At 39.3% G+C, this 25,494-nt stretch overlaps 3 protein-coding genes across 3 annotated transcripts; 1 reads left to right on the forward strand and 2 right to left on the reverse strand.

Moving 5' to 3' along the window:
• Positions 1-396: 396 nt before the first annotated feature.
• On the reverse strand, positions 397-1,914 carry msmp2 (microseminoprotein, prostate associated 2). Its single transcript, XM_063487613.1, has 4 exons — positions 1,781-1,914; positions 1,578-1,685; positions 959-1,067; positions 397-785 (listed from the first exon to the last, which is right to left on the reverse strand). The coding sequence occupies exons 2-4, from the start codon at positions 1,681-1,683 to the stop codon at positions 611-613; spliced, it is 390 nt and encodes a 129-aa protein (XP_063343683.1). The 5' UTR covers positions 1,684-1,685; positions 1,781-1,914; the 3' UTR covers positions 397-610.
• A 10,131-nt stretch (positions 1,915-12,045) lies between these two features.
• On the reverse strand, positions 12,046-16,545 carry zgc:174935 (uncharacterized protein LOC796019 homolog). Its single transcript, XM_063486674.1, has 4 exons — positions 15,904-16,545; positions 14,612-14,666; positions 14,362-14,476; positions 12,046-14,255 (listed from the first exon to the last, which is right to left on the reverse strand). The coding sequence occupies exons 1-4, from the start codon at positions 16,195-16,197 to the stop codon at positions 13,994-13,996; spliced, it is 726 nt and encodes a 241-aa protein (XP_063342744.1). The 5' UTR covers positions 16,198-16,545; the 3' UTR covers positions 12,046-13,993.
• Positions 16,546-16,725: 180 nt separating this feature from the next.
• si:dkey-87o1.2 (uncharacterized protein LOC796684 homolog) lies at positions 16,726-19,402 on the forward strand. Its single transcript, XM_063487141.1, has 4 exons — positions 16,726-17,312; positions 17,538-17,592; positions 17,930-18,047; positions 18,188-19,402. Exons 1-4 carry the CDS (start codon positions 17,016-17,018, stop codon positions 18,219-18,221), a joined length of 504 nt encoding a protein of 167 aa, XP_063343211.1. The 5' UTR covers positions 16,726-17,015; the 3' UTR covers positions 18,222-19,402.
• The last annotated feature ends 6,092 nt before the right edge of the window (positions 19,403-25,494 follow it).

Here is a 25,494-nt window from a genome sequence, read left to right on the forward strand (position 1 = left end):
ACACACACACACACACACACTTTCCTTCACTATTACTTAGTACTTTAGTGTAGTATAAATGGCTTTGAGGGAAGTTTAATCAGCAGGAAAAGTTGTAAAACGTATAGAATTACAGCTCAAAGTCCGAAACTCTATTTGCGATCCTTTATATTTTCAAAACACTGACCTCTCTTCAGTTGGCAACTTTTTCGTTTCAGGTACAGATGCTCTAAATACCAGTTAGAAAGCTAGAAAAGCCATTGTGCAGTTTATAAACACTATGGTTACAGTTAAGTGTTAGAAAAATAACAAAGACATATATTTATATAAAATAATGACACAGTAACAAATTGGAAAAAGCCATAAATCAGATATATTGTAGATTTTATTTGATCTTAAAAGGTGAACCAGACACATGTAAAACATTTAAAGTGACAGTTCAATAACAAACGTCAAAATATTAAAATGACAAATATAATTATTAATATAATATGGCAAACAGATATGGAGGTAATTGCTTTTTTGTGTAAAATTGACTAATTTATGATAAACTAAAACCAATAACTTATTTAGTTATTCTTAATAAATATCACATTTTATCTGTTGTTATCTTTGGTTTTATTTGATGAATTCAAAATAAGGGATCGTTGTCAGATTTCCACGGCTGCCCTGCAGCTGTCCTGAGACGGCCTTGTCCCCAGAGGCACGGCAGTTTGTGATTGACTTTCATCACTGCAACGCTGGTGCAAGAATCCGGCTTACGGATGACCTCGCACCAATCTGGATAGTCCACAGGCTGAGATCCACTGCAGGAAAGATTAGTGTTTAGTTAGTTTAGTTGTGAATGCCACATCAAAATACAGTCTGTGTTTGGCGTGCGTGTGTGTGTGTGTGTGTGTGTGTGTGTGTGTGTGTGTGTGTGTGTGTGTGTGTGTGTGTGTGTGTGTGTGTGTGTGTGTGTGTGTGTAAGGAAACTCACTGGTCACAGCATCCCACTCCGAAAGGCTCCATGCAAACACACTGGTAGCAGTCACTGGTGATCCAGCTTTCTCCTATCCCGTACATCTGTCCCATGTGTTCACAGGTCCCTTAAAAATGACAAACATGAGAAAGAGAAGTAGAAAATTAAAAAAAAAAACCAAAACGAATTCCATGCCATTACATTCAAAATTTACGAGAATAAGTCCATATGTATTAAAAATGTTCATTACAGCATTAAATTATAGTTAAAAAAACGCCTAAATACATTTTTTTTTGTGCAGTTTTAGAAGTTAACTACACAAGAACAAAAAAAAAATGCTATAAAACCAGTTTAAATGCAGCTTTTTCACTCCTGCACTTCACTGAATTACCTTCTCTCAGGTATAGATGCTCTGAATGTTTGTGTAAAGAAAACTGCAGCCTCTTCATACTTGGTAGCTTATTACATTAGTATGCATCTGAAGCTTTTGAACCAATCCTGTTATAAAATGTGCATCTGATGAGTAACCACAGCACACAGACTAAGTGGATGGAGACATTCAGAAAACGTTAGGTATGAGCACCAAAAAAAAAAGAAAAAAAGAAGTGTCTAATTGCATATGTAGGATATATAATACCTTTAGTGTTGAAGAAGCATTCACCACTGCTGTACACAGAAAAGCATGGCACAGTGGCACTCAGGAAAGACAGTAGAGCCAGGAGCATACTTGCTGTGTTTGCCATTTCTGAAAATAGAAGAAGTGCAAAGGTTAAAGAAACACCATGAACACATCAGTCTGACTCAGGTTCATCAACTCAGTACTCAGGTTGATGCTCTCACTCGGGTTGAAGTTTCCAGCACTGTGTATAAAAATGTTCTGCTGCTATATTGTCTCTCAGGTCTCCTCTGTGCGTCCTCCTTCTGTCATCCACCCTCTTCTTGCTTCTTCCTCCGTCTCCTCCTCAGTGCCCCTCCTGAACTGATGCACTCTCTCCTCATGGTCTCTCTCTATTTATACTGCAGCAGCACGTTCCCCCCAACCCCCCTTTGTTTTATCAGAACACACTCACTTTCTACTTTCTTTGTTGCCATGTGTCCACAAACCTCCCACTCATTAATTACCAGCGGATGTTTACGCGCACATATACACCACACACACAGAAATGCACACACAACAAGCACATTTGTTGCAGTGTTTGTCATTCCCCCTTGCACTGCTTTGCAGACAGTGCCCCAGAGTATACAGTGTGCACTCTTTCAGATAACATTTGTTTCACGGGGTGCCATTTGACCCTATCTGTAGATCGTGCTGATGACACCCTATGTAGGACAACCAGGCTCTGGCCTATTGTCTAACATACAAGCAGCTACATGCGTGTGCATGAGCATAAACATAAACCTTTGACCCCGCCGCTAAAGAAGTAATATGAAAGGACAGGTTTGTTTCTTTATAGTTAAGGACTGATATTATATTTTAGCCTTCAAACAGAGATCTTGGCTGATTGTCTTTTGCTTACAAATGACTAATTTTAAAAGTCACTGGAGCATGTCACTTGCTTTATTCAATTTCATGTCCTTTAATTAATGAATCATCATGGGAACAACATTAGTCCAAATAGGATTTCAAATGATTCAGTGAACTTTATCTAATTTTTCTTATAAGTCTCTTCGTGTGTGGCGTGCGTCATTGTGGGGTTTATTTTAGGAACACAAGAGACGACGCAACATCTAACAATATCTGAAGGCCGCCTGATTAAATTTGAGCTCATTATGTTTTTTCTTCTTTGTTGTGGGGTGTGTTTGAAGAAGCCACCTTGAATCCTGTGATAGCATAAGCTCATATGCACACACACACATGCACACACACACACGCACGCACACACACACACGCACACACACACACACGCACACACACACACACGCACACACACGCACACACACGCACACACACACACACACACACACACACACACTCACACACACTCACACACACTTTTTTTAACCCTCATTCATCTGATTGGCCATTGGCTAGTCATAATTGATTTAAAGCATAGGAACAATGCACATGTGTGTGAGTGAGGCTTTGAGTGTTAGAGCTATATAAGAACCAGTCTGTCTTGATGTCAGAAAAGTTTTGTTTAAAAAAACAAACAATTAGAGTCAATGTTTCAGTGACCTGAACCCTCCATTGTAATACACTTACACGTACTTAAGTAAAAGTAAACAGAGGTGTTAGTTCTGTTTGTTATAGAGGAAATCATTTTATTAAACCTGTCCCAGGAATGCACCCACAGCGAAGTACTGCTATGCTGAGTTAATGGGAATTCTCACACTGGAAAAACTGACATTTAGCTTACATGACTTTATTGAGGGATTTAAGAAAAACATGGCTACTAGTGGTGGTGACAGTTGATCCCAGTGGACTGGAATTTTTGTGCACTGTCTCATCATAGACTTATCATATAACAACATTTCTGCTGGTCGTTATGGGCGGGGGCTCTGCTTTATTGTGTTTGACAGTTTGTTAAGTTTACCTTTAAAAAAATTGAAGGGAGCTATAATCACAAAGTACGGTATGATTTGCTCATAGGGAGCATGTCCATTATCTTATTGAAAACCTGCAAAATATAAAAAGAAATTAAAAAAGAAAGAATGAAAATAGGAGATAACCATCTTTCCTCCCGGGTCCACCAGTTTTGCAGTTGGCACATTCCTTCCAGCATGTTCATATCAGGATGACACCTATTATAAGATGTTGCATAATAAAATGTCCTTTGAGGAATGCAGTGGGTGGACTCTTTGTTGAAGTCAAATTGCATGATAATGCTATGTACAACTTCGTTGTACATGTACAACGACAATAAAGGCTATTCTATTCTAATTTAAGGGAAAAGGTACTTAATAGTCAGACATTAAATAAAATAAAATTTCACATTTTGCATTCCTACCAGAAAAAAATAGGAAAAGAAAATCTCCAGGAGAGCAGATGGGGAACCAGAATATTACCTAAAGTCCTTACATTCTGTTTAAATTTTTTTTTTAAATTGTTGAAAAGTAAAAAATAAATAAATAAATAATTGGAAGAATAAAGAGGAGGAAGTGAAAGACCTGACTTCTTCTCTGGTAAGACAAACACTGACAGCAACGCCTATTTGCTCATGAAGCAGGATGTTTCCCTACAGTCAGATCCTCTTTAAAGAAAAAACAAACAAAAAAAAACAAACAATGCACGTCTTTACTGTGTCAGCTGTCTGTAACAAGATTGTAATTGTGTACTTGTGTGCATGCCTCCGTGTGTTTGAGAGAAAGAGTAGACAGACAGCTGAAGCCGATATTCACTCATTTTTTTATTTTATTTGTGTCATTCAGAGTATAAAGAGATCATTCTGAAGCTTGATCATTTACATATCTATTTTAAAAATTTGCTATTTAAGAACTGCAATCATGTACTTGTAAAGATTTCTATCGGCGCCATATTTATTTTGCAGAACGTCTCACGTCACACACAGGCCTTTTTTCAGTGATGAAGCAAGGTCAGAAGTCAGTGCCGGACTCTGTAGGAATATGTCTGATATTTAGTTGACATTATAAAGCACAAGAACAACCGAATATCAAACATATCACACAGCTTCTGGCAAACCAGGAAGAATCCTGCAGGCTGGAAAAACCTGTGGCACAAAAGAGACATGAGGCAGTGAGGTAAAAAAAAATTAGGAAGTGACAAACATCGCACAATCAGTCAGATTGTTTAAGGCTGAATTTAACTAACCATGACTTGAACAACCTTCTGCAGAAAGAAAAAGACAGACCAGAGGCCCAGAGGGCGAGGGAGCCAGAGATCGTGTTGGCATTTGAGATCAGCATCTCTGTTAGCTTCAGGAAATACACAGTTGGTGCAAAGGCAAGAGAAAAGGTATGATCTACATAAAGAAACACTCTTGATAACAATGAAACACAAACAAAAATAAAGATACTCACTCATTCTCTCTATGCGCAAGTGGAGTCCCACCATCCCATCAGCAGATCCTTCGCAAAACTGGCATGCTGATTAATAAAAAGTAGAAAAATAATAAAAATGTTGTCGAATGTGTGCGAGTCTGTGAGCCTGTCCCCAGTGGGACAGCATTTATATATATGCAGTCCCTTGATTTTTTTTTGGGGGGGGGGACCACCAACATCCACTCTTTCAGTAACACACACTCTGTGTCCCATGTAATTAAAGGTATATTGATCAGCTGCTGTGGCCTGCAGTCTTTCCTCCCCACATTAGCTGGATCAATAGATGTAATGTTCATCCCACTGTGAGTACACACACACACACACACACACACACACACACTGACATGAGTGCAGAGTCAAATAACACTCAGTTATTGCCTGTAGGGGGGACAAGCGTGAAATGTGACGGTCATTTCAGTAAAGTCACTGGTCGTATCTAAGATTATCTTTAAAAATATAAATATATTTAAAACAAATAAAACTAAATTATGTTTGTTTGCATTGAACATGGTTACAGGAGGAAAATAAAATCCTTTTAAATATGTTTTCCGTCATTATTACAACAATCAAGAGCATCTAAATGTGAAAGCAGTACAAGGTAATTTTTTGTCTGAGAAATACCCAATTTTATTGTATTAAGCAGAAACTTTAAACAATATTACCTTAATTTCAAACTCCACATCAATTCAAAGGCAAAAAGTTGACTTTTACTTCAAAATGTGGACACTGCTTAGTGTCCAACGATCGACATTCATTAAATAGCTCTGTTATGTTTTCAATTGCTTGATATTTTTATTTTAACGTGAGAATGACTGTAAAGTTTAACCGATTCTGCTAGACTTGTGACATTGAGGCAGACTGAGGATTGACTCTAAAATCTCAGTGACCTCCAGCTGTCAGTGTGACCTCTGAATGTCAGGGTGGTTTGTTATAACTTCCACTTTGTGTTCGACGACTCTAACATGTACTGAATTCACGTCATCTACTGCATGTATTGCCTGATAAAAATACACTTTTACCTGTGGTGAGTCGCAGTTTTTCTTTTTAATTTGAAAGCACTGGGTATTGCTGAGAAGGTGGACATTTCTGTAGCTGGAATATATTTAATGAATATCTTTGCTCTAAACATAAAACAGCATCATCGCTTACAGAGAATCTGGCTATTTTTAACACAGGTGCATTCTTAATTGCACATTTCTGCTCATACACATCAAATCACACATTACAGTTTACGTTTATGACATCAGTCAGATTAAATGTCCCTTGCTGCCGCCTCTGTATCCTCTCCTGGTATGACGCCGACCTTGTCAGCCTATTGGGGCGGAATGATAGCCCCTCGATTGCCTAATTGTGAGCCTGGGGGAGTGTTTTAATCTCCAGCAGATGGCTGGCAGTGTGAAGCAGAGTGAGAGATGACAGGGTGATACAGAGGAAAGTGATTTTAAAAATGAATTGCATGAGATTTAACAAAACAACTAACATCCTTTGCATTACTAAAGACAAAAGAGTTTGCTTGAAAGCCTTTTTATAGTGCCCTCATCTCAAAGACCTAAGAGGAAAATTACATCCCTTTAATTTAGTCCAAGTTTTTCTGTTTTCTAATAACATGTTTAAGGTTTAAGCGTTAATTTAAGTTAATCTGAAAGGGGTTTCAGTTTAGCTGAAGTATTAGTTTTTAACACTGTGTTGCTGATAAGATTGCAGAACTAAGACATTGCTTGCAGCTTGTCTTAGCCCGACAGAAAAAGGATCACAAGAGTGTGAAAACGTGTTTATTCTGTGCTTTTATAAAAAAGGGGCAGATAACATCACTAACAGCAAATCACTTTAAACACAAATTACAACCAATGAAGTGATTTTGTAAACCTGATCATACAGTAACTGATCATTACATGCAGTCACGAGTTAAATTTAATGGGTCTGATCTCATATATAATCACTTCTGTGCAACTGCTTAACAAATCTAATGGAATAGCAGACCTTCTGTAGGATTAAGCTGCTATGTCCCTGATTTGACACCAAGTGAGGACTTCTGTCACATGTCATTTTACACCTGTCTCTTCACTTCTTGTCTTCTCTCTGCTCTGGTTAAGTTTCTAGTTAAAGGATAAAATGCTTAAAAAAACCCCTTTAATAACAAAGTCATAATTCATGAATGCTGAACCCGACAGACAGACACCCTTAAATGTTCTCATCTGAGTAAAACTTTCAGTCAATCAACTCTTCATTTCAAACATATACGTGTTCATGCACATAAAACAACCAACACGATATCAGTGAAAGTCATCATATGTGCATAGACAACACAAAAACAAAATGTTGAGCGTTTCCTGACTGGAGGAGGAAGGAAATGCTGAGTAATTTCTACCCCCTGTAGCTCATGTTATATATCGTTTAACATATATGCTATGAATAACCCTATGTAATATTCATGTTATATTAATATATACATCTAAAATTAACAATTAGATGGAGCAACTGTGGACTGATGGAGGACTCACAAATAATGACACTGTACGATCGACCAGAACACAAGCTGTACAGCCGAAGCTTCACAAGAATAACAGACTGAAGTTTATATGGAGTGATGCATTAAAGCTGTGGGTTCTGCGATTGGTCAGTTGATTAGGCTCGCTCATTCTCTCTCTCTCATGCACACACATACTGACGCAGAGGCAGGGTCACTAAAAAGGAGTGAGGCAGACAAGGTTAACAGTGGTTATTCAATATCTCCGTGTTTTCAGCGCTAGACGTGGAGGAGTTATCTAACAGAGGAAAATAAATTAATAAAAGCAATCCAAACTAAAGGCCAGAGCACAGTGTCCAGTAGAATAACACACAAATCAGATGTACATATGGTTAATAGGTTCACAGTGAAAGCAAAAGGGGAGGATGCTTTCCATTTTTATTTAAGTTGTGCAGCATTTTGTTTTTTTTTCCGCCAGCTTATATTTACATGCAGTCAAATATGAAACCGACACACAAACGCCTTTCATGGAGGAGCAGAATGGAGGACAGCAGCATTATTCAATACATAAAAACACTGTCTGACTGGCTCATTGTTCTTTCTCATTCTATCTGTGTTTGCATGTATAAATTATTACCTGTGCAACCAGGATACAGGTTAGTGAGTAGGTACAGTATTTCACAACCATGCACCTTACAAGTCCCACACCTTAACTATTGTGTGCAATGTGTTCTCAGCCAACTAATATAAATTACTTTATGGCAGGGAGAGTGAGAGGAAGGTCACCATCTGTTTGCACTTTTTAGCAAAGCTGTGAGAAATGTTACAAATATTGATTTTTCATTAATGCTTTCAGACACTTGTTTTTTGTTGTTGTTTAAAAAACAACAACAACAACAACAAAACTTTAGCTCTGCTTTACACTTTTAGGTACTGAGAAACTCAGGGACTAGTTTACTAAGTGCACCTGCTGCAAGTCAAGTCAAAGTTTATTTCTATACTGTATTTTACAAAAGTGCTACACAGGTTATGCTAAATACCCACATAAAAATAATTAAATCACCAATAAATACACTAAAATGCATAATAAAGCACCATATATAAGACTGCTTTTGCATGGTTTGTAGGCCTCAGTGCTTTGGCAGCAGTGTAGGACTGTAAAAGCTCAGTTAAGTAGGGTGGTGCCAGGCCATTCAAACTCTTAAAAGCAAGTAAGTTCATTTTTAAACTGGATCCTGAAATGTAAAGATGCCAGTACAGGTGTGACATGATCACGTCCTATTTTTCCTGCCAGAAGGCAAGCATTTTATACAGCCCACAGACAACAAAGTGACAACGGATCAAACCCAACAATGAGAGAATTACAATGGTCTAATTCAGCGGTATTAAAGGTGTGAATTACTCTCTCAAAGTCACGTGAAGGGTGGTAAGCCTCCAGCTCACTGAGGAATTTACTGTGTATAGAAGCACAGCCAAAAATCGCACAAAGGTTCTTTGCAACTGGGTGGCAATCAGAAGCTAAAAGATCATTTCTGAACAAAAAGTATTTCTTCTTGATGCTTATAATGGCATTTAACACCATAGCAGAATGGTGTTAATCCAACTATTAGATGTTTCAAATATTTCATGGACTCATGGATATAAATTGTACGATTTCATTGTTTTGAAAAATGTTATTACGTTGGCTGCCTGTCCCTCAGGTTTTGTCCTGTTAAAGGGGTGTTTTTCCTCCCCACTGTCACCAAGTGCTTGCTTTAAAAGGGCCGTTTGACTGTTGATGTTTTCTCTGTGTTATTGTAGGGTCTTTACCTTACTATAATGTGCTGGTTGAGGCAACTGTTGTTGTGATTTGGTGCTATAAATAGCTAATCTATAATGTGCACTTTTGCTGTAAAACATGTATCTGATTGAAATGTATTGGTGGTATTTTAAAGGATACTGATAGGGATCAGGATAAAATTGTGATTGGTGGTGGCCCATAGTGTTTTTTAATCTACTAAGGAAGAATTTTGTCGGCTTAAAACAACAGCAGTGTCATCCCACAGCAATAAGGTTCCTGGTTTGATCCCCAGAGAACCCCAGAGACTGAGAGCATCCTGCAGGACTGTTTTGCTCAAACAGATTGGGATGTATTTCAAACTGCAGCCACTAAGGATAACTGTTTTGTCAACATACAGGACTATGCTGAATATATGACTGGGTACATCAGCACCTGTGTTGACAATATTGTGCCCACCACACAAATCAGAAAATTCCTCAACCAGAAGCCCTGGATCAAAGGCTGCGTACTCGCTCTCTTGCATTCAGATCAGGCAATGAGACGGAGTACAAAGCTGCGAAGTAGGATCAGGAAAGCCATTACAGCAGCTAAGAGTCAGTAGAGAGAGAAGCTGGATGACTTCTATTCTTCTGCTGGCCCCAGGCGGATGTGGCAAGGCCTGCAGCATATCACAGAGTATAGGGCCACCACCAACACCATCAACTCTGCATGCAGTCTGATGGATGATCTCAACCTGTTTTACACCCGCTTTGAGACCCCCCAGACCTCCCAGACCTCCCAGACCTTCCAGACCCTCCAGATCTCCCAGATCTCCCAGATCTCCCAGACCCTCCAGACCTCCAAGACCTCCTAGAAACCACAGATTACCCGACCGTCTCCCCCGCCAGCGGTCTCAATAGACGAAGTGCACAAGATCCTGAGGAAGATCAACCCCCGCAAAGCATCAGGACCAGACAACATCCCTGGATGGGCCCTTAGAGCATGTGCTAATGAGCTGGCTGATGTTCTCAACTCCATCTTTGACCTTTCCCTCAGTCAGAGCATCGTTCCCACATGCTTCAAGACCACAACTATCATCCCTCACCCCAAGAAAAGCCCCGCCACCTGCCTAAATGACTAAAGACCAGTTGCACTTACTCGAATCATTGCAAAGTGTTTTGAGAGAGTGGTGATATTAAGAGAAATATCAGGGTAGTCTTTGCTGACTATAGCTCCGCCTTCAACACAGTCATCCCTCACGAACTCATCAGCAACTGTCTGCACTCAGCCTGCACCCCACCCTCTGCGACTGGCTACAGAACTTTTTGACTGGCAGGCCTCAGTCTGTCAGGATCGGCAACAGGACTTCAGTCAGCATTATTACAAACACTGGAGTTCCACAGGGTTGCATCCTCAGCCCCATCCTCTACACCCTGTACAGTCACGACTGTGTCGCCTCCGACAAAGAGAACATCATACTGAAGTTCGCGGATGATACTGCAGTGATCGGTCGCAGTTTGAAGCGGCTTATAGGAGAGAGGTGGCCGGTCTGGTGTCATGGTGTGAGGACAACAACCTCACCCTCAACACTAACAAAACAAAGGAGATGATAGTGGACATGAGGAAGAAGAAGAGGCCTCACCAGCCGCTGTTTATCCGGGAGAGTGAAGTGGAGAGGGTGAGCAGCTTTAGGTACCTGGGTGTCCACATCACTGAGGACCTCACCTGGTCACTGAACACTACACAGCTGGTCAAGAAGGCTCAGCAGCGGGTGTATTTCCTGAGGAAGCTGAGGAAATTTGGGATGTCGGTCAAGATCCTCAGCAGCTTCTACAGCTGCACTTTGGAGAGCAACTGACCCGCTGTGGAGAAGATCACCAGTAACCTGCTGCCCTCTCTGCAGAGCATCTACCATCGCAAAGTCCAGAGGAGAGCTGCCTCTATCCTTAGAGACCCCACACACCCCCAACACGGACTGTTCACACGTCTGCCCTCGAGACGAAGGTTTAGAAGTCCAAAATCCAGAACATCTCGAGTCAACAACTCCTTCTTCTCCACTGCTATCAGACTCCTGAACATCCATGAACATATCCTTATTTATTTTGTTCCTTCAACCCTACCTAACTTGGCATTTGTGTATGGACAGCAAAGGAAGAATTTCATTGCACAGAGAAATGCTATTTCTTCTGTACACATGACAATAAACACTTTGAATCTTGACTCTTGAATCTGGTTAATGGTTCTCCTGTGTAGGTACTCTGTATTCCTCCTACAGTCCAGAGATGTTCTGAATTAGTTGTGGATGTAAAGCAGATACAGGGGTTGAACTTTGTTGAATGAGGTGCTGTATAAGAGTATGTGACTTGTGGTGTACAGCACTTTGAGCGGTCAGTAAGCCTAGAAATAAAGCAAGCACAGCAAACTGAAAATCCTTGGTGTGCTTAGTGTGTGTGGTCACAAAATAAATGATCACATTTTGGATTATAATGGCAATGACATTTTGTATGTTTTATAATATGTTGTAATAAGGTTGAATACTTTTCCAAGGGATTTTTATTTCATACTTCTCGTCCTCTACATCTCAGAGATAAATATTCAACTTTAATTATTGTTCAGCTTTGTGGGTTTCATTAGAGGTGGGTGAATTGATCCAAGTAACAATAGTATCGATACCAGTGCTGGTAGTGGTATCATATTGATACTAGCGCAATAGGATCAATACCTTCTTTCTATCCTCTAAGTTCAGTTCAGTATGTAGCCCACTAGATTGTGTCAAATTAATACTTTTTAAAAAAAAAAGTAAATATTCCGCAAACACCGAATATAAAAATATCTGAACCTTTTTGTGTTGTCACATCTGTTTTATTTATAGCCTATAGCACATTTAAACAACAGAAGTTGACTCAAAGTGCTTTAGAGATTGGTACATTCATTTCAAGTATCCCCAAAAAAAAAAACAATTTAAAAAAACATGAAACGCTGAAAGGTGTGATGTTGAAAGCAAAAATCACATTGATTTACTGGTCATTAAAATATGTTCAGAATTTGCAAACTGATGATGATTCATCTCAAAAGTCATGACACGCGGCTCTTCCCTCCATAAGCTGCCTTTATAAGTAATAAATCTAAAAGTATTGATACCATTATTGGTATTGGCAATATTGTCCCTTTTACTTGGTATCGGATTGATACCAAAATTTGCAGCATGCCACAGCACTCCATTTCACACACAAATAATCATGATGTTCCATTTTTAAGAACAATAATGTGCCCTGCATATATAATTGAGGTTTTTCTTGCACTATAATAACTCTTAGTGCATTTCTGTGTAATTATTCTGCTACTTAATTTTAAAAAAGACTGCTGTGGAGACTTTGAACTTACATTACAGAAATATTCCCCCTACTGTTTGAAAATGCCAAAAGACATGCATTTAATTTCTTTTCATTTAATTTTTTACACCTAAACTCAAGCATACTATTTACAAGATATTACATGCATACAACCAATCAGTCAAAACATAGTTAGTTTACAGTTTCGCATTACTTTTGTGCCATAAATTCAACTGAACCACAGCAGATAAACATTGTTCCTCTTAAACAAGGTTAATATTAAAAGTTGGGATGGAAACAAAAGGCTGGAAGAGTAAGTAGTACTACTAGTAACAGGTCAGCGACATGACTGAGGAGAGAAAGATATATATGGGTTTTAAATGAACATTCTCCCATCCAGACAAACTCTTTTACAGGGAAGGCCTTGCATATTTCAGAAAGACAATGCTGAAGTAGAAGAGTCCAGGTGGTGAACTGGCCTGCCCGCAGTCCAGACCTATTGAAAACATTTGCCACATCATGAATCTAAAAATACAACAAAGAAGACCCGGGACTGTTGATCAGATAAGAATGGGAAAAACATTCCTCTCCCAAAAGTCCATCATCTGATCTCTTCAGTTCCCTGACATTTACTTTGCTGTTAAAAGAAAAGGTGATGGGGCGCCAGCTTGGCTCACTCGTTGAGCGTGCACCCGTATGCCTTGTGGCTAAAATCCACCGGTCAGGTTTCCAGTCCGACCTCTGGCCCTTTCCTGTGTGTTCTCTTCTGCTCTCTCTCACCATCTCTCCTGTCTAATCTACACTGATCAACTATCAAATAAAGGCAAAAATCCTATAATTTAAAAAAAAGTATTTAAAAAAAAAGAAGAAGAAGAAGAAGAAGAAGAAGAGGGAATGCTATGTAGTGGTAAAAATGGCCCTGTCCCAACTTCTTTGAGACGTGTTTATTACATTTTACACTGCATCCTGACTTTTTAAGGAGTTGGGGTTGTAAACTGAAAAGTAAAACTGAAGATTACCAAAATAAAATAGATCTGACAACACAACTTATCTGATGATTTTTTAATTGAATCTTAGCACGTCCATATGACTGTGAGTGAAACACCTTCGCAAACTGTTGCACGCCTATTCTGAACCACTTGCATCTTCCCCCTGACAAATGTCACCCATAAAACATTTTAAAAGACTCAAACTGAACTTAAATGATCCAATGTTAAATTATAAAAACAAAATAAGCAAAACTGAATTCCTATCTATGAATTTACAGTAGGACCTTTTATCATTCACATAAACTTCACGTGCTGCTTTTAGACAGTTGGCTATCTCAGTATCAAGAAACTAGAGTATTGTTTACCATGTGCACCGTTATCGGGTATCTTAACCCTTCTGTCTAACTAGATTTATCCTTGTTCTTTTATATATCACACACCAAATTAGACCAAGTCCAGGATACTAGTGTCCATGCCTGATCTTATGGGTCCAATTTCTTTAGCCTTTTAAGCCTTAGGGGCCTCAGCCTTTGCTTCTTCTTGTTTGGGGGCCTCAGCCTTTGCCTCTTCTTGTTTGGGGGCCTCGGCCTTTGCCTCTTCTTGTTTGGGGGCCTCGGCCTTTGGTTGCTCTTGTTTGGGGGCCTCGGCCTTTGCCTCTTCTTGTTTGGGGGCCTCGGCCTTTGGTTGCTCTTGTTTGGGAGCCTCGGCCTTTGCCTCTTCTTGTTTGGGGGCTTCAGCCTTTGGTTGCTCTTGTATTCCACACAGAGTTCTTTTAACAGAAAAAATTACAATAAAAAAATAATAAGTGCATCAATATCACAATACATATAATAGTAGGCTCTGCTGATTTATGTTAATTAAAGTGATAACCATACCTAGCTTCTGCATTATCTGTTTTTATGAACTGGCACGCTAAGCTGTGTTTTGCTAGTTCCTGCTTCAGAGTGTCTTCTTCTGTTGTCCAGCTCGTCTTCTCTTTTTCCTGGTCAGCTGTAAGTGTTATAAATTACAAGATGAGTTCGAAGCTAGTATAAGCTTAGTAAAACATACAAAAAAGTCTTTACTTTCTTTACTTCCAATTACACGACTACTTTCATTCACTGGACTTCATAAACCATCACTTACCTTTCAGACTTTTTAACTGTGTCTCTGCTGCTGCCACCTCATCTGTTATTGCCTTCTGCAAATGCAAAGAAAAAGCTCAGCAACACAAAGCACTGGTGAAACCACAGAGATCAAATTTGCACAAATGGTTTGCAGAATGTGAATGTGTTAAGTATGTAAATATAAATGATTGGGAGAAAAAAAACCCACAAGAACCAAAGAGGAGTAAAATAGTGGCTCGCTTGGCTTTCTCCTCAGCCACATGCACAATGATGCTACACAGCAAAGGCACTTCCATTTGGTAATGTGGCATGTACCAGATATATAGCATTTATAGACCTAGCATAAGCACTAGCCTACATGCTATTTTTCTTACAGTTGAAAGCACCATCCACTGCTGTTTCTTTGGGTGAAGGAGTATGCTAACTTTCCCAATAGGGCCTGCAATATATACAGCAGAGGCTATAATATATTGTTTGAATTAACAAAAAAAAATCATCATTTTTTTTATCCAAATCACAACATCAATCACATCAAGGCATTTTATATTATATAGCACAGACCCTGCAACAATACAGAGAACAGGCCAACAATCAAATGACACCTATGAGTAAGCATTTGGTGACAGCGGAAAGGAAAATCTCCCTTTTAACAGGAAGAAACCACAGGCAGACAGGCCAAAACTACTGCTGCAGCAGAAAGATTTAGAATTGGGTTATATCATAAATCAGAAATGACTGAGCCAGAACAGTTCACATGATAAAGAATTTATAGGTGTTTCTTCTTGCATTAACCATTAGACCACCTCAAAAACCACGAAGACAAAACAAGCTATAAATCAGAACACTGTGCTGCATCATTAGTAAATTTACGTACAGATGAGGAACTTGCCAATACAAACGACCATGTACGCTGTTACTCATATTAATTAATAATTGGATGCAATGTGGTGAAGAAGAAACGTGCATCATGGGAAGTGAAATCACAAACCCATTGCAGCATAGCTACGGGATCCATCTATATGCTTTATCAAGTCTAATCTTCAAAAGCGGGGGTGCTTGAGAGCTGGATGTCAAAGACTGATATTTTGTACAGTAATGTAGGAAATCAGCTTCAGTTTAGTGGTGGCATAAAGTCCACTGTCAGGCGGATGAGCCTGATTTTCTGAGTGCACCTGAGTGCACCTAAGCTCCTCAACAGGTGGAACGGGTTTTGGGAGTTCCACTAGCTCTCTCTTCCCGTAAGAATAACAAAGAAACAAAAGTAATAAAACTGTGTGAACCTAATAACGCCGGATAAATATTTCTACTCACCAGGTCTGCCTGGCAGGCGTCCGTATCTCCCTTTGACTTGTCCCCGCCGGTCTGGAGCTTGTTCACCTCCTCCTCCAGCGCTTTATGCTCAGTGCTGGCCTTTTCCAGCATGTTCTGCTTCTCTGCCTTATCGTTCTGATATTCTCCCAGCACATCAAAGGCAACCCGCAGTCTGACATCCTGAAACTTGAACTGCTTCTCGTATTTTTCGTGCTCACCTTTCCGCAGTTTCATGATCCCCACCAAAGCGACCGACACCACTACGGTCGCAGGTAGCAAAAACTGCGGCTTCATTGTTTGCCCGGCGCTGACAGCCTTCCTTTACTGTGGAAAGTGAAGAGCGGATCTTCTTGCAGTGTGGCCTCTTTAACGTTCACGAGTGTTGTCAGTGGATCCGGCAAAGTTGCTCTGTGCGTGACCCTGGCAACACCGTGAATGAATTACTGAGTCACCTGCGGTTACCTGGATTGGACTTTCATCAATGTGGTTGGACCTGAGCTCGTCAGTAAACACGCCCTCTCCTAGCATGCCGTATCTAAAGATAGACAGGTTGGGCCTGTTGGCTTTGAGCAAACTGGTTTGCCTTAGTAGGCCTGTAGTCTGTATATAGGCCTGTACACACACACACACACACACGTAAGTATATAAATATATATTAGTAGGCCAAATAATAACCTCCATAATTCAAAAAAATATGTACGAAGGTAAACGCACATATAGTTCTGTACAAAATATAGTGAACGGCCTTCCTTTTTAAAATATGTATGCATATATATATAAATACTATGTTGAAAGCAAACAGCAGATGTTAGGCCTGCAAGAGATAGGCTCGAGATAGGCTGCACGATCATGATGTAAATACATTCAAAGTGTTTGTTTAAGTGCCTGCCAACAAGAGCAAGCGAGAGAGAGGGTGTGAGAGAGTGCCACAGGAGGAAACAGGTGGTTTGTCACGCCCATCCAGTTCAGCAGGTAACGCAGCCTGCAAGTTTCCCGTCACACCGGCGGACTGGTCTTTAGGAGACGCGTGCGCAAGGTCGGAGACCTGGGATGAACAAGTGGCCCTCAAGAGTTCTCCATCGTGTATCTCGTGTCTCCCCGTAGAAACCAAGATGAAGCTGGCGATCGCGTTAATCGGCCTGAGTGTTGTTGTGATGGGTGTCTTGATTTTCCAGGTCGTGCATCAGGAATTCCGCCTGAGTCACTTAAAAGTCCGCTTAGTGGAGAACTCGGCGCAGGTCACCAGGAAAGAGGAAGGCATAGTCGAACTGAAAGCCAAAATCTCCGAGCTGCAGAAATCGCTGGACGACGTCAACAAAAAGGTGGAAGAACTGAAAAAGAAAAAGGCAGAAATTGAAAAGTCATCGGAGGACGCGGGTAAAGGTCTGACGGCCTGTACCACGGAGAAGGCAAGGCTCGCGGGCGCACACACGCACACAATTGCACTTTGACTCTCCACAGGTTTTAATTCATTTGCATGCTTGTGCTGCAGTCTAAATATTAACAAAAATAAAAAAGAAAATGATCATGTGAACAACTGTAATACATTTAAATATTAGCTTGATTGTCTCTATTTGAGCTTCATTCCGCAGTAAACCAGTGTAACTGCTGACTTCCACTTGTTTTCGCATTAGGAGAAGGCGGAGAAGACGAGGGATAGTACAACTGGGGAAATAAATAAACTCAAAGGTAAGCCAGCTTTCTGTTTAAGTTCTGCTTTGTTGTTATGAGCTCTGGACTGACAGATCTACAAATATGTTTGCTTCTACACAATAATATGGATCACATAGGAGAATTGTCTACACAAGGAGAAAAAGAACTGTTCCATTTTTACATTCCTTTATGAAAAACCTGTAAAACCAGCTGTTGCAACACTGAGCCACACGGGTCCAGCTACAGGACTTTTTGATTTCAGTTACTGTTCAATCCAAATAATTACTTTGAACGCAAAGCTACCAGTTTCTAATAATAGGTTTACACATTCTCAGTTTTTGCTCTCATTTGTTATTATTTTTTATTGTCTCAGACGATCATGAAGCGGCTAAAAGTAAAGCCCAGGAGAACATTCAGAGCTTGAAAGAGGAGATTTTTAATAGAGATAAAGCTGTCTGTGCCTTTCTTGATACAACCAAGGACGAAGGACGGTAAGATTTTAATCGCCAGCATGCATCGTCAATAATAAATTGGATTACCATAGATCACTACTGGGGGCTACTGTAGAAGTCTATTTAACACGTATCTATTGCAAAACTGAAAACTGTCTTTTGTTTTCTTGATTTTTCAGGAAGTTGTGTGAAAAATTTCAACAATCACAGTGAAGTCAAATCAGAACTGTTCAACAATGACTACCAACTTTTTCAGAAAAATATTTGTGTATCCAAGTTTTGTATCACCACTAAGGTTATTATGGAATAGTAACAAAAAAAGAAAAGAAATTCTGTGCATTCACTCAGAGAACAAGTATACAGACATGTGGAATAGAGAAATAGAATTCATTTCATATCATAAGAAGGCAAAGAAGGTTGTATTTGTAATGTATAATGTGGGGATCATCTGACAAAAATTCTATGTGCTCAAAATGTTGCGCCTAATATGATGATATAACAATAGAAATAAGCAATGTAAATAATAGAAATAACTCTCTGGTTAGTTATAGGGAAAGATTATGGTTTGGTTAAAGTAACCCTCTTATCAACGTTTGCCACGTCTGTCTGAGCGTTCTGTGATAGTGTGTTCGAGCTGAAATAACCCCTGCAGAAGCTGTTTAACTACTATGGTTGGGTACCTGATGTCAAACACTGTAGTGTCTCCTTTTATCATTTTTTTTTTACTATTTTTTTAATTATTCTTTCGAATGTAATAAAAAATAGAAAAAGTGCACTTATTATTGTAACAATATACAACACTTTCATTTTAGCTCAGGCAGTAAGGAAAAAGCGACCTTGCAGTTATTTTGCACTGGTTTTATGATTGTGGAAACAATATTTTTGCTAAAAAAGTTCCTGTAATTTCTTGTAGTAAAACAAACCAGATAGTTTTTTTAAAGGACACAGACCCAGATTTTATTCAGTTTCTGTTTGGTTTTTATAAATTTGATGTACTATTTATGCTTCTGGGCCATAAACAGCAGACCTTTAAGCAGTCTAGAAAATAGATGCAATGTGTGTAAAAGCATTTTATATATCAGTTAATATGACTCTGAATATAAAGAAAGCCAAAATGCTAAAACCTTTTAGATTTAAGAGGCAAAACCTAAATTATCACCTCTGTTCAAATTAATGGTCCTTTAACTCCCCCTAGTGCAGAACCTAGGTTAAGACAGACTATGTTACTGACATTGTGCCTTTGCTGATACAACTGAGGAAACACTTTCTTACAGGAGATCACGTTTGGAGGAAACTATTACAAGTACAACTTGAGTACACTGAACTTGTTACAAAACGTCTTGTATGAAATTAGATCACCAAAAGCATTTATTGTGGGTTTAATGAGTGCTGTATGGATGTACAATTACTAAATAAAGTGTTTTGTGTTCCTAAAGTTCCTATAAATTAACAAGTGTAACCTTATTATTGCTCATTTCTAAATATTTTTTTACCTTTACCTTTGCATTCATACAGTTCCCTTTACCGGCTTCAGCTAATCTGCAGGCAAGATGCCTTTCCACAACCTTATGGTTTCATGATAGCCTTGTATTGAAAATAACCTGTATTTGTAAAGTATATAACGACACTGAATCAATTACAAACATATGATAATCACAAATTATTATAAATAATGCATAAAAAGTATAAATGTTTTGTTTTGCTGTTGTTGTTGTTTTGAAAGTTGTTACAGAAATAATTAATAACCTCTCCTTCAACCTCCACCCACTTGCAAACTTTTAAAATTTCATTTTATTATCTTTTTAATTAATATCCAAATAGCTAATCATTTGGCACAAACTCAAAACATTCTGGCATGTAAACATTTAAATGACCTGCTCAAGTTAGAACTGAGCATCAGAATGAAGAAGGAAAGTTATGGGCAGAAATCTGTGCCATCAGAAACTGAATTTGAATAAGTTAAATTCGAATTTGAATTGCTCGGATTGAATCTGAATTGTAACTTGAATAAATGCTTTTACAAACTGAATATGAATTAGCCTAATTTGAAATTCAATTTATTGGTTTGAAAATGATCATCACTAAATTGAAATTGAATTTTATATTTTTAAACTGTATTTTATCCTTTAAAAATTTAGCTCTCGAATAATTTCAGATTCACTTCTCACCATTCAGTTTCAGTTCTACAGGGTGGGCCATTTATATGGATACACCGTAATAACATGGGAATGGTTGGTGATATTAAAGTCCTGTTTGTGGCACATTAGTATATGTGAGGGGGCAAACTCCTCAAGATGGGTGGTGACCATGGTGGCCATTTAGAAGTCCGCCATCTTGGATACAACTTTTGTTTTTTCAATAGGAAGAGGGCCATGTGACACATCAAACTTATTGGTAATGTCACAAGAAAAACAATGGTGTGCTTGGTTTCAACGTAACTTTATTCGTTCATAAGTTATTTACAAGTTTCTGACCACTTATAAAATGTGTTCAATGTGCTGCCCATTGTGTTGGATTGTCAATGCAACCCTCTTCTCCCACTCTTCACACACTGATAGCAACACTGCAGGAGAAATGCCAGCACAGGCATCCAGTATCCGTAGTTTCAGGTGCTGCACATCTCGTATCTTCACACCATAGACAATTGCCTTCAGATGACCCCAAAGATAAAAGTCTAAGGGGTTCAGATCGCGAGACCTTGGGGGCCATTCAACTGGCCCACGACGACCAATCCACTTTCCAGGAAACTGTTCATCTAGGAATGCTTGGACCTGGCACCCATAATGTGTTGGTGCACCATCTTGCTGGAAAAACTCAGGGAACGTGCCAGCTTCAGTGCATAAAGAGGGAAACACATCATCATGTAGCAATTTCAAATATCCAGTGGCCTTGAGGTTTCCATTGATGAAGAATGGACCCACTATCGTTGTACCCCATATACCACACCAAACCATCACTTTTGTTGTTCCAACAGTCTTGGAGGGATCCATCCAATGTGGGTTAGTGTCAGACCAATAGCGGTGGTTTTGTTTGTTAACTTCACCATTCACATAAAAGTTTGCCTCATCACTGAACAAAATCTTCTGCATGAACTGAGGGTCCTGTTCCAATTTTTGTTTTGCCCATTCTGCAAATTCTGTGCGCCGATCTGGGTCATCCTCGTTGAGATGCTGCAGTAGCTGGAGTTTGTAAGGGTGCCATTTGTGAGTAGCTAATATCCGCCGAAGGGATGTTCGACTAATGCCACTCTCCAGTGACATGCGGCGAGTGCTACGCTGTGGGCTCTTGCTGAATGAAGCTAGAAGAGCCACTGATGTTTCTTCATTAGTGACAGTTTTCTTGCGTCCACATTTTGGCAAATCCAACACTGAACCAGTTTCATGAAACTTAGCAAGCACTTTGCTAACTGTAGCATGGGAGATGGGTGGTCTCGTAGGGTGTCTTGCATTGAAATCTGCTGCAATGACCCGGTTACTGCGTTCACCAGATATCAACACAATTTCGATCCGCTCATCACGTGTTAACCTCTTCAACATGTCAATGGCTGTGAACAAAGAGAAACTTGTAAATAACTCATGAACGAATAAAGTTACGTTGAAACCAAGCACACCATTGTTTTTCTTGTGACATTACCAATAAGTTTGATGTGTCACATGGCCCTCTTCCTATTGAAAAAACGAAAGTTGTATCCAAGATGGCTGACTTCTAAATGGCCACCATGGTCACCACCCATCTTGAGGAGTTTGCCCCCTCACATATACTAATGTGCCACAAACAGGACTTTAATATCACCAACCATTCCCATGTTATTACGGTGTATCCATATAAATGGCCCACCCTGTACAATTCAATTTCAGTTCCAAAATTCAGTTTTTTGGGACTTACATCCGGTTCCGGTTCAAGAGTAGTCGAGCGCAGATTAATACAACTACGTTTTACTAGCGGACCGAAAGTGTTACTGACGGGAAACTACAGCATCATGAGCTGAATTAAGACTTCAGAAGTCATTCGTCATGTCGAATGACCAGCGGATAAATTCTCAGGTTGGTAATAAATGTATTACATGTATAAGAACAAGCGTCATGTTAACAATTGATAGCCGTACAGTAACTTTTATGCTTATTGTAGCTGTTAGCTAAAAACGCTAATTTAGCGTAGTTTGCCCTGGATTCAGCTTTGACAAATATGATCGACTGTTTCTAGTAGAATTCCAAAGTTGTCATCTTGTACCATCTCAGAGCCCTGTATGCTTGCAGAGACCCCTACAGTAGGGAAACATGCAAAACAGCGTCCAAACCTTTGTATTTTAGCTTTATTTATGTCTTACACAGCATCCCAACTCTTTAGCTAACTTAATAACTTTAGCTAAAGTGAATAGTTAGTCTAATTCATTAGTGCAGCATTACTGGATCACCTCTGTTTGAAGTGATATGATTTGTGACTATCACTGTGTTTAACTACCATAAAAATTCTTAGGGTACTGAGTGCATGCTTAATTAGGCTTTTTTTTTTTTTTTTTAAACATACTGCTCCATTGCTATGTTTGACAGGCTGAAGTTGTCGGGTCACCTCCTAAATTGACCATCTTTTACAGGTGTTTTGTGCCAGAAATGGAGTGTCCACTGAAGACTGAAGATACTGAATCTCTACACCTTGCCATTGATCCCTCTTGTGCCTTCATCTAGACAAGAGACATTAACTTAACCACTCTCACATGCTCTGTACCTACGTCACCTTCCCTGGCAGTCGTAGCTTGGCTCATCTGAGGGTGAAATTGTAAGAATGTGTTATTTTGCAAAGTGCTCTCTAGGGTTCCCAAATAAAATGTGGCATTGAGGTCATTTCTTTTGAATTAATCCCTTCTGAAATTTAAGAACCTCTCCTGGTTTTAATGGCACTTTGGATTTCCTTACTTTCTGTTCCACTCCCAACCCCAAATAGATGCTGACAAGCTGACACAGTAACATGGAAGAGGGAAAGAAGTTGGAAAGGACTACTACAAATAAACCTAATGCCTAACAATGAAAAATGTAAAATAAGAACAACAATAATAATAAAGATAAAAGATGAAGTAACAAGTTTTTAGTTTTTTGTTTATTCCAAATGATCATCCAGATGTCTGTGACATGTGATGACAAACACCATAATGGAAGGCCTTTGTCATCACATGCTTAAACTCATCATATATTTTTGCATATGCTGAACAGGCAGTCAGACATGCTGTAACTGCGGGGTAGAAAACTGCATGAACACCATACGGCAGGGGTCTCAAACTCCAGTCCTCGAGGGCCGCTGTCCTGCACCTTTTCCATGTGTCCCTGTTGCAACACACCTAGTAGGTCATTAGCAAGACTATAGAACTTGACTGCATGCTGAGTTGGCAATTCAGCCATTTGATTCATGTTACAGCAGCTCATGAGTGAATGAACATGGTGCAATAAAAGTTTTTTTTTTAGAAGTATATGTTTCCAAATACATACATTTACTTAAATTTACTTGAGTAGGTAGGGTTAGGGGTTACCACCTCAGCATGCAGTCAAGTTCTATACTCTTGCTAATGACCTACTAACTGTATTCAGGTGTGTTGCACCAGGGACACATGGAAAAGTTGCATGACACCGGCCCTCGAGGACTGGAGTTTGAGACACCTGTCATACAGAATATGACAGGTGTGGTTGAACTGCATGAAGACTCTCTTCTCTTCTGGCAGGACAGGAATGTGGCCTTGTCCTGTGAGCCACCGTAAGGATGTACTTAGAGTAGAACTGGACTGTCACCGGCCTCAGGCTCTTCACCTTTTCAAAGACAAAGCAGTCATTTAGATAAAATATTAGATATTGTTTACCTGTAAATGCACAAAGAGAATTTAGAAATGTAATTATTGTCAAGAGTGAACAAGCACTGATAGTGTAATCTACAGCTGTGGCCAAACGTTTAGAGAATGAGAAGTGTTGTTTGTTTATTTACAAAGTTTGCTGTTTCAGTGATAGTTGTATATCATATTATATCACTTCAAACAGAGGTGATCCAGTAATGCTGCACTAATGAATTAGACTAACTATTCACTTTAGCTAAAGTTATTAAGTTAGCTAAAGAGTTGGGATGCTGTGTAAGACATAAATAAAGCTAAAATACAAAGGTTTGGACACCGTTTTGCATGTTTCCCTACTGTAGGGGTCTCTGCAAGCATACAGGGCTCTGAGATGGTACAAGATGACAACTTTGGAATTCTACTAGAAACAGTCGATCATATTTGTTTGTCAAAGCTGAATCCAGGGCAAACTACGCTAAATTAGCGTTTTTAGCTAACAGCTACAATAAGCATAAAAGTTACTGTACGGCTATCAATTGTTAACATGACGCTTGTTCTTATACATGTAATACATTTATTACCAACCTGAGAGTTTATCCGCTGGTCATTCGACATGACGAATGACTTCTGAAGTCTTAATTCAGCTCATGATGCTGTAGATTCCCGTCAGTAACACTTTCGGTCCGCTAGTAAAACGTAGTTGTATTAATCTGCGCTCGACTACTCTTGAACCGGAACCGGATGTAAGTCCCAAAAAACTGAATTTTGGAACTGAAATTGAATTGTAGAACTGAAACTGAATAGTGAGAAGTGAATCTGAAATTATTCGAGAGCTAAAATTTTAAAGGATAAAATACAGTTTAAAAATATAAAATTCAATTTCAATTTAGTGATGATCATTTTCAAACCAATAAATTGAATTTCAAATTAGGCTAATTCATATTCAGTTTGTAAAAGCATTTATTCAAGTTACAATTCAGATTCAATCCGAGCAATTCAAATTCGAATTTAACTTATTCAAATTCAGTTTCTGATGGCACAGATTTCTGCCCATAGAAAGTGATTTAAATGACTCGAAGGTGGCATGGTTGTTGGTCCCAGACAGGCAGGTGTGAGTATTTCAGAAGCTGCTGAGCTGCTGGGATTTTCCCACACAAGCTATCAGTGTTTACAGAGAATGGTCTTAAGAAGAGAAAAGATTAGCCCTTTATTGTCACTGTACACGTACGTCGAAATATCAAGCAAGCAGCAGTTCTCTGAGTGAAAATGTCTTGTTTATGCCAGAGGTCAGAGCAGAATGACCAGGCTGCTTGACCATACTGGGCTTCACAACCCTCAGCTAAGAACAGGACACTGAGGCTACAATTTGAAACAAAAATAGAACGATAAAAGACTGAGTAAATGGTGCTTGGTGTGATGAGTCTTGATGTCTGCTGTAGCATTTCATGATGTGGTCAGAATTTGGTGTTAACTACATGAAAGTTTGGATCAATGAAAGCATGGATTCAAACTGCCTTGTATCAATGCTTCAGACTGGCGCTTGTGGTGAAATGTTTTTTGGGATACTTTCTTGTCCCATTTTGGGTGCCTTAATACCATCTCTTTGTGACTAAAGTGTAACCATCTTCTGAAGGCTGCTTCCAGCAGCATAATGCACTATGTCACAAAGTTCAA

Source organism: Pelmatolapia mariae, linkage group LG10_11 (assembly GCF_036321145.2).
Source record: "Pelmatolapia mariae isolate MD_Pm_ZW linkage group LG10_11, Pm_UMD_F_2, whole genome shotgun sequence".
NCBI classification, from domain to species: Eukaryota; Metazoa; Chordata; class Actinopteri; order Cichliformes; family Cichlidae; genus Pelmatolapia; species Pelmatolapia mariae.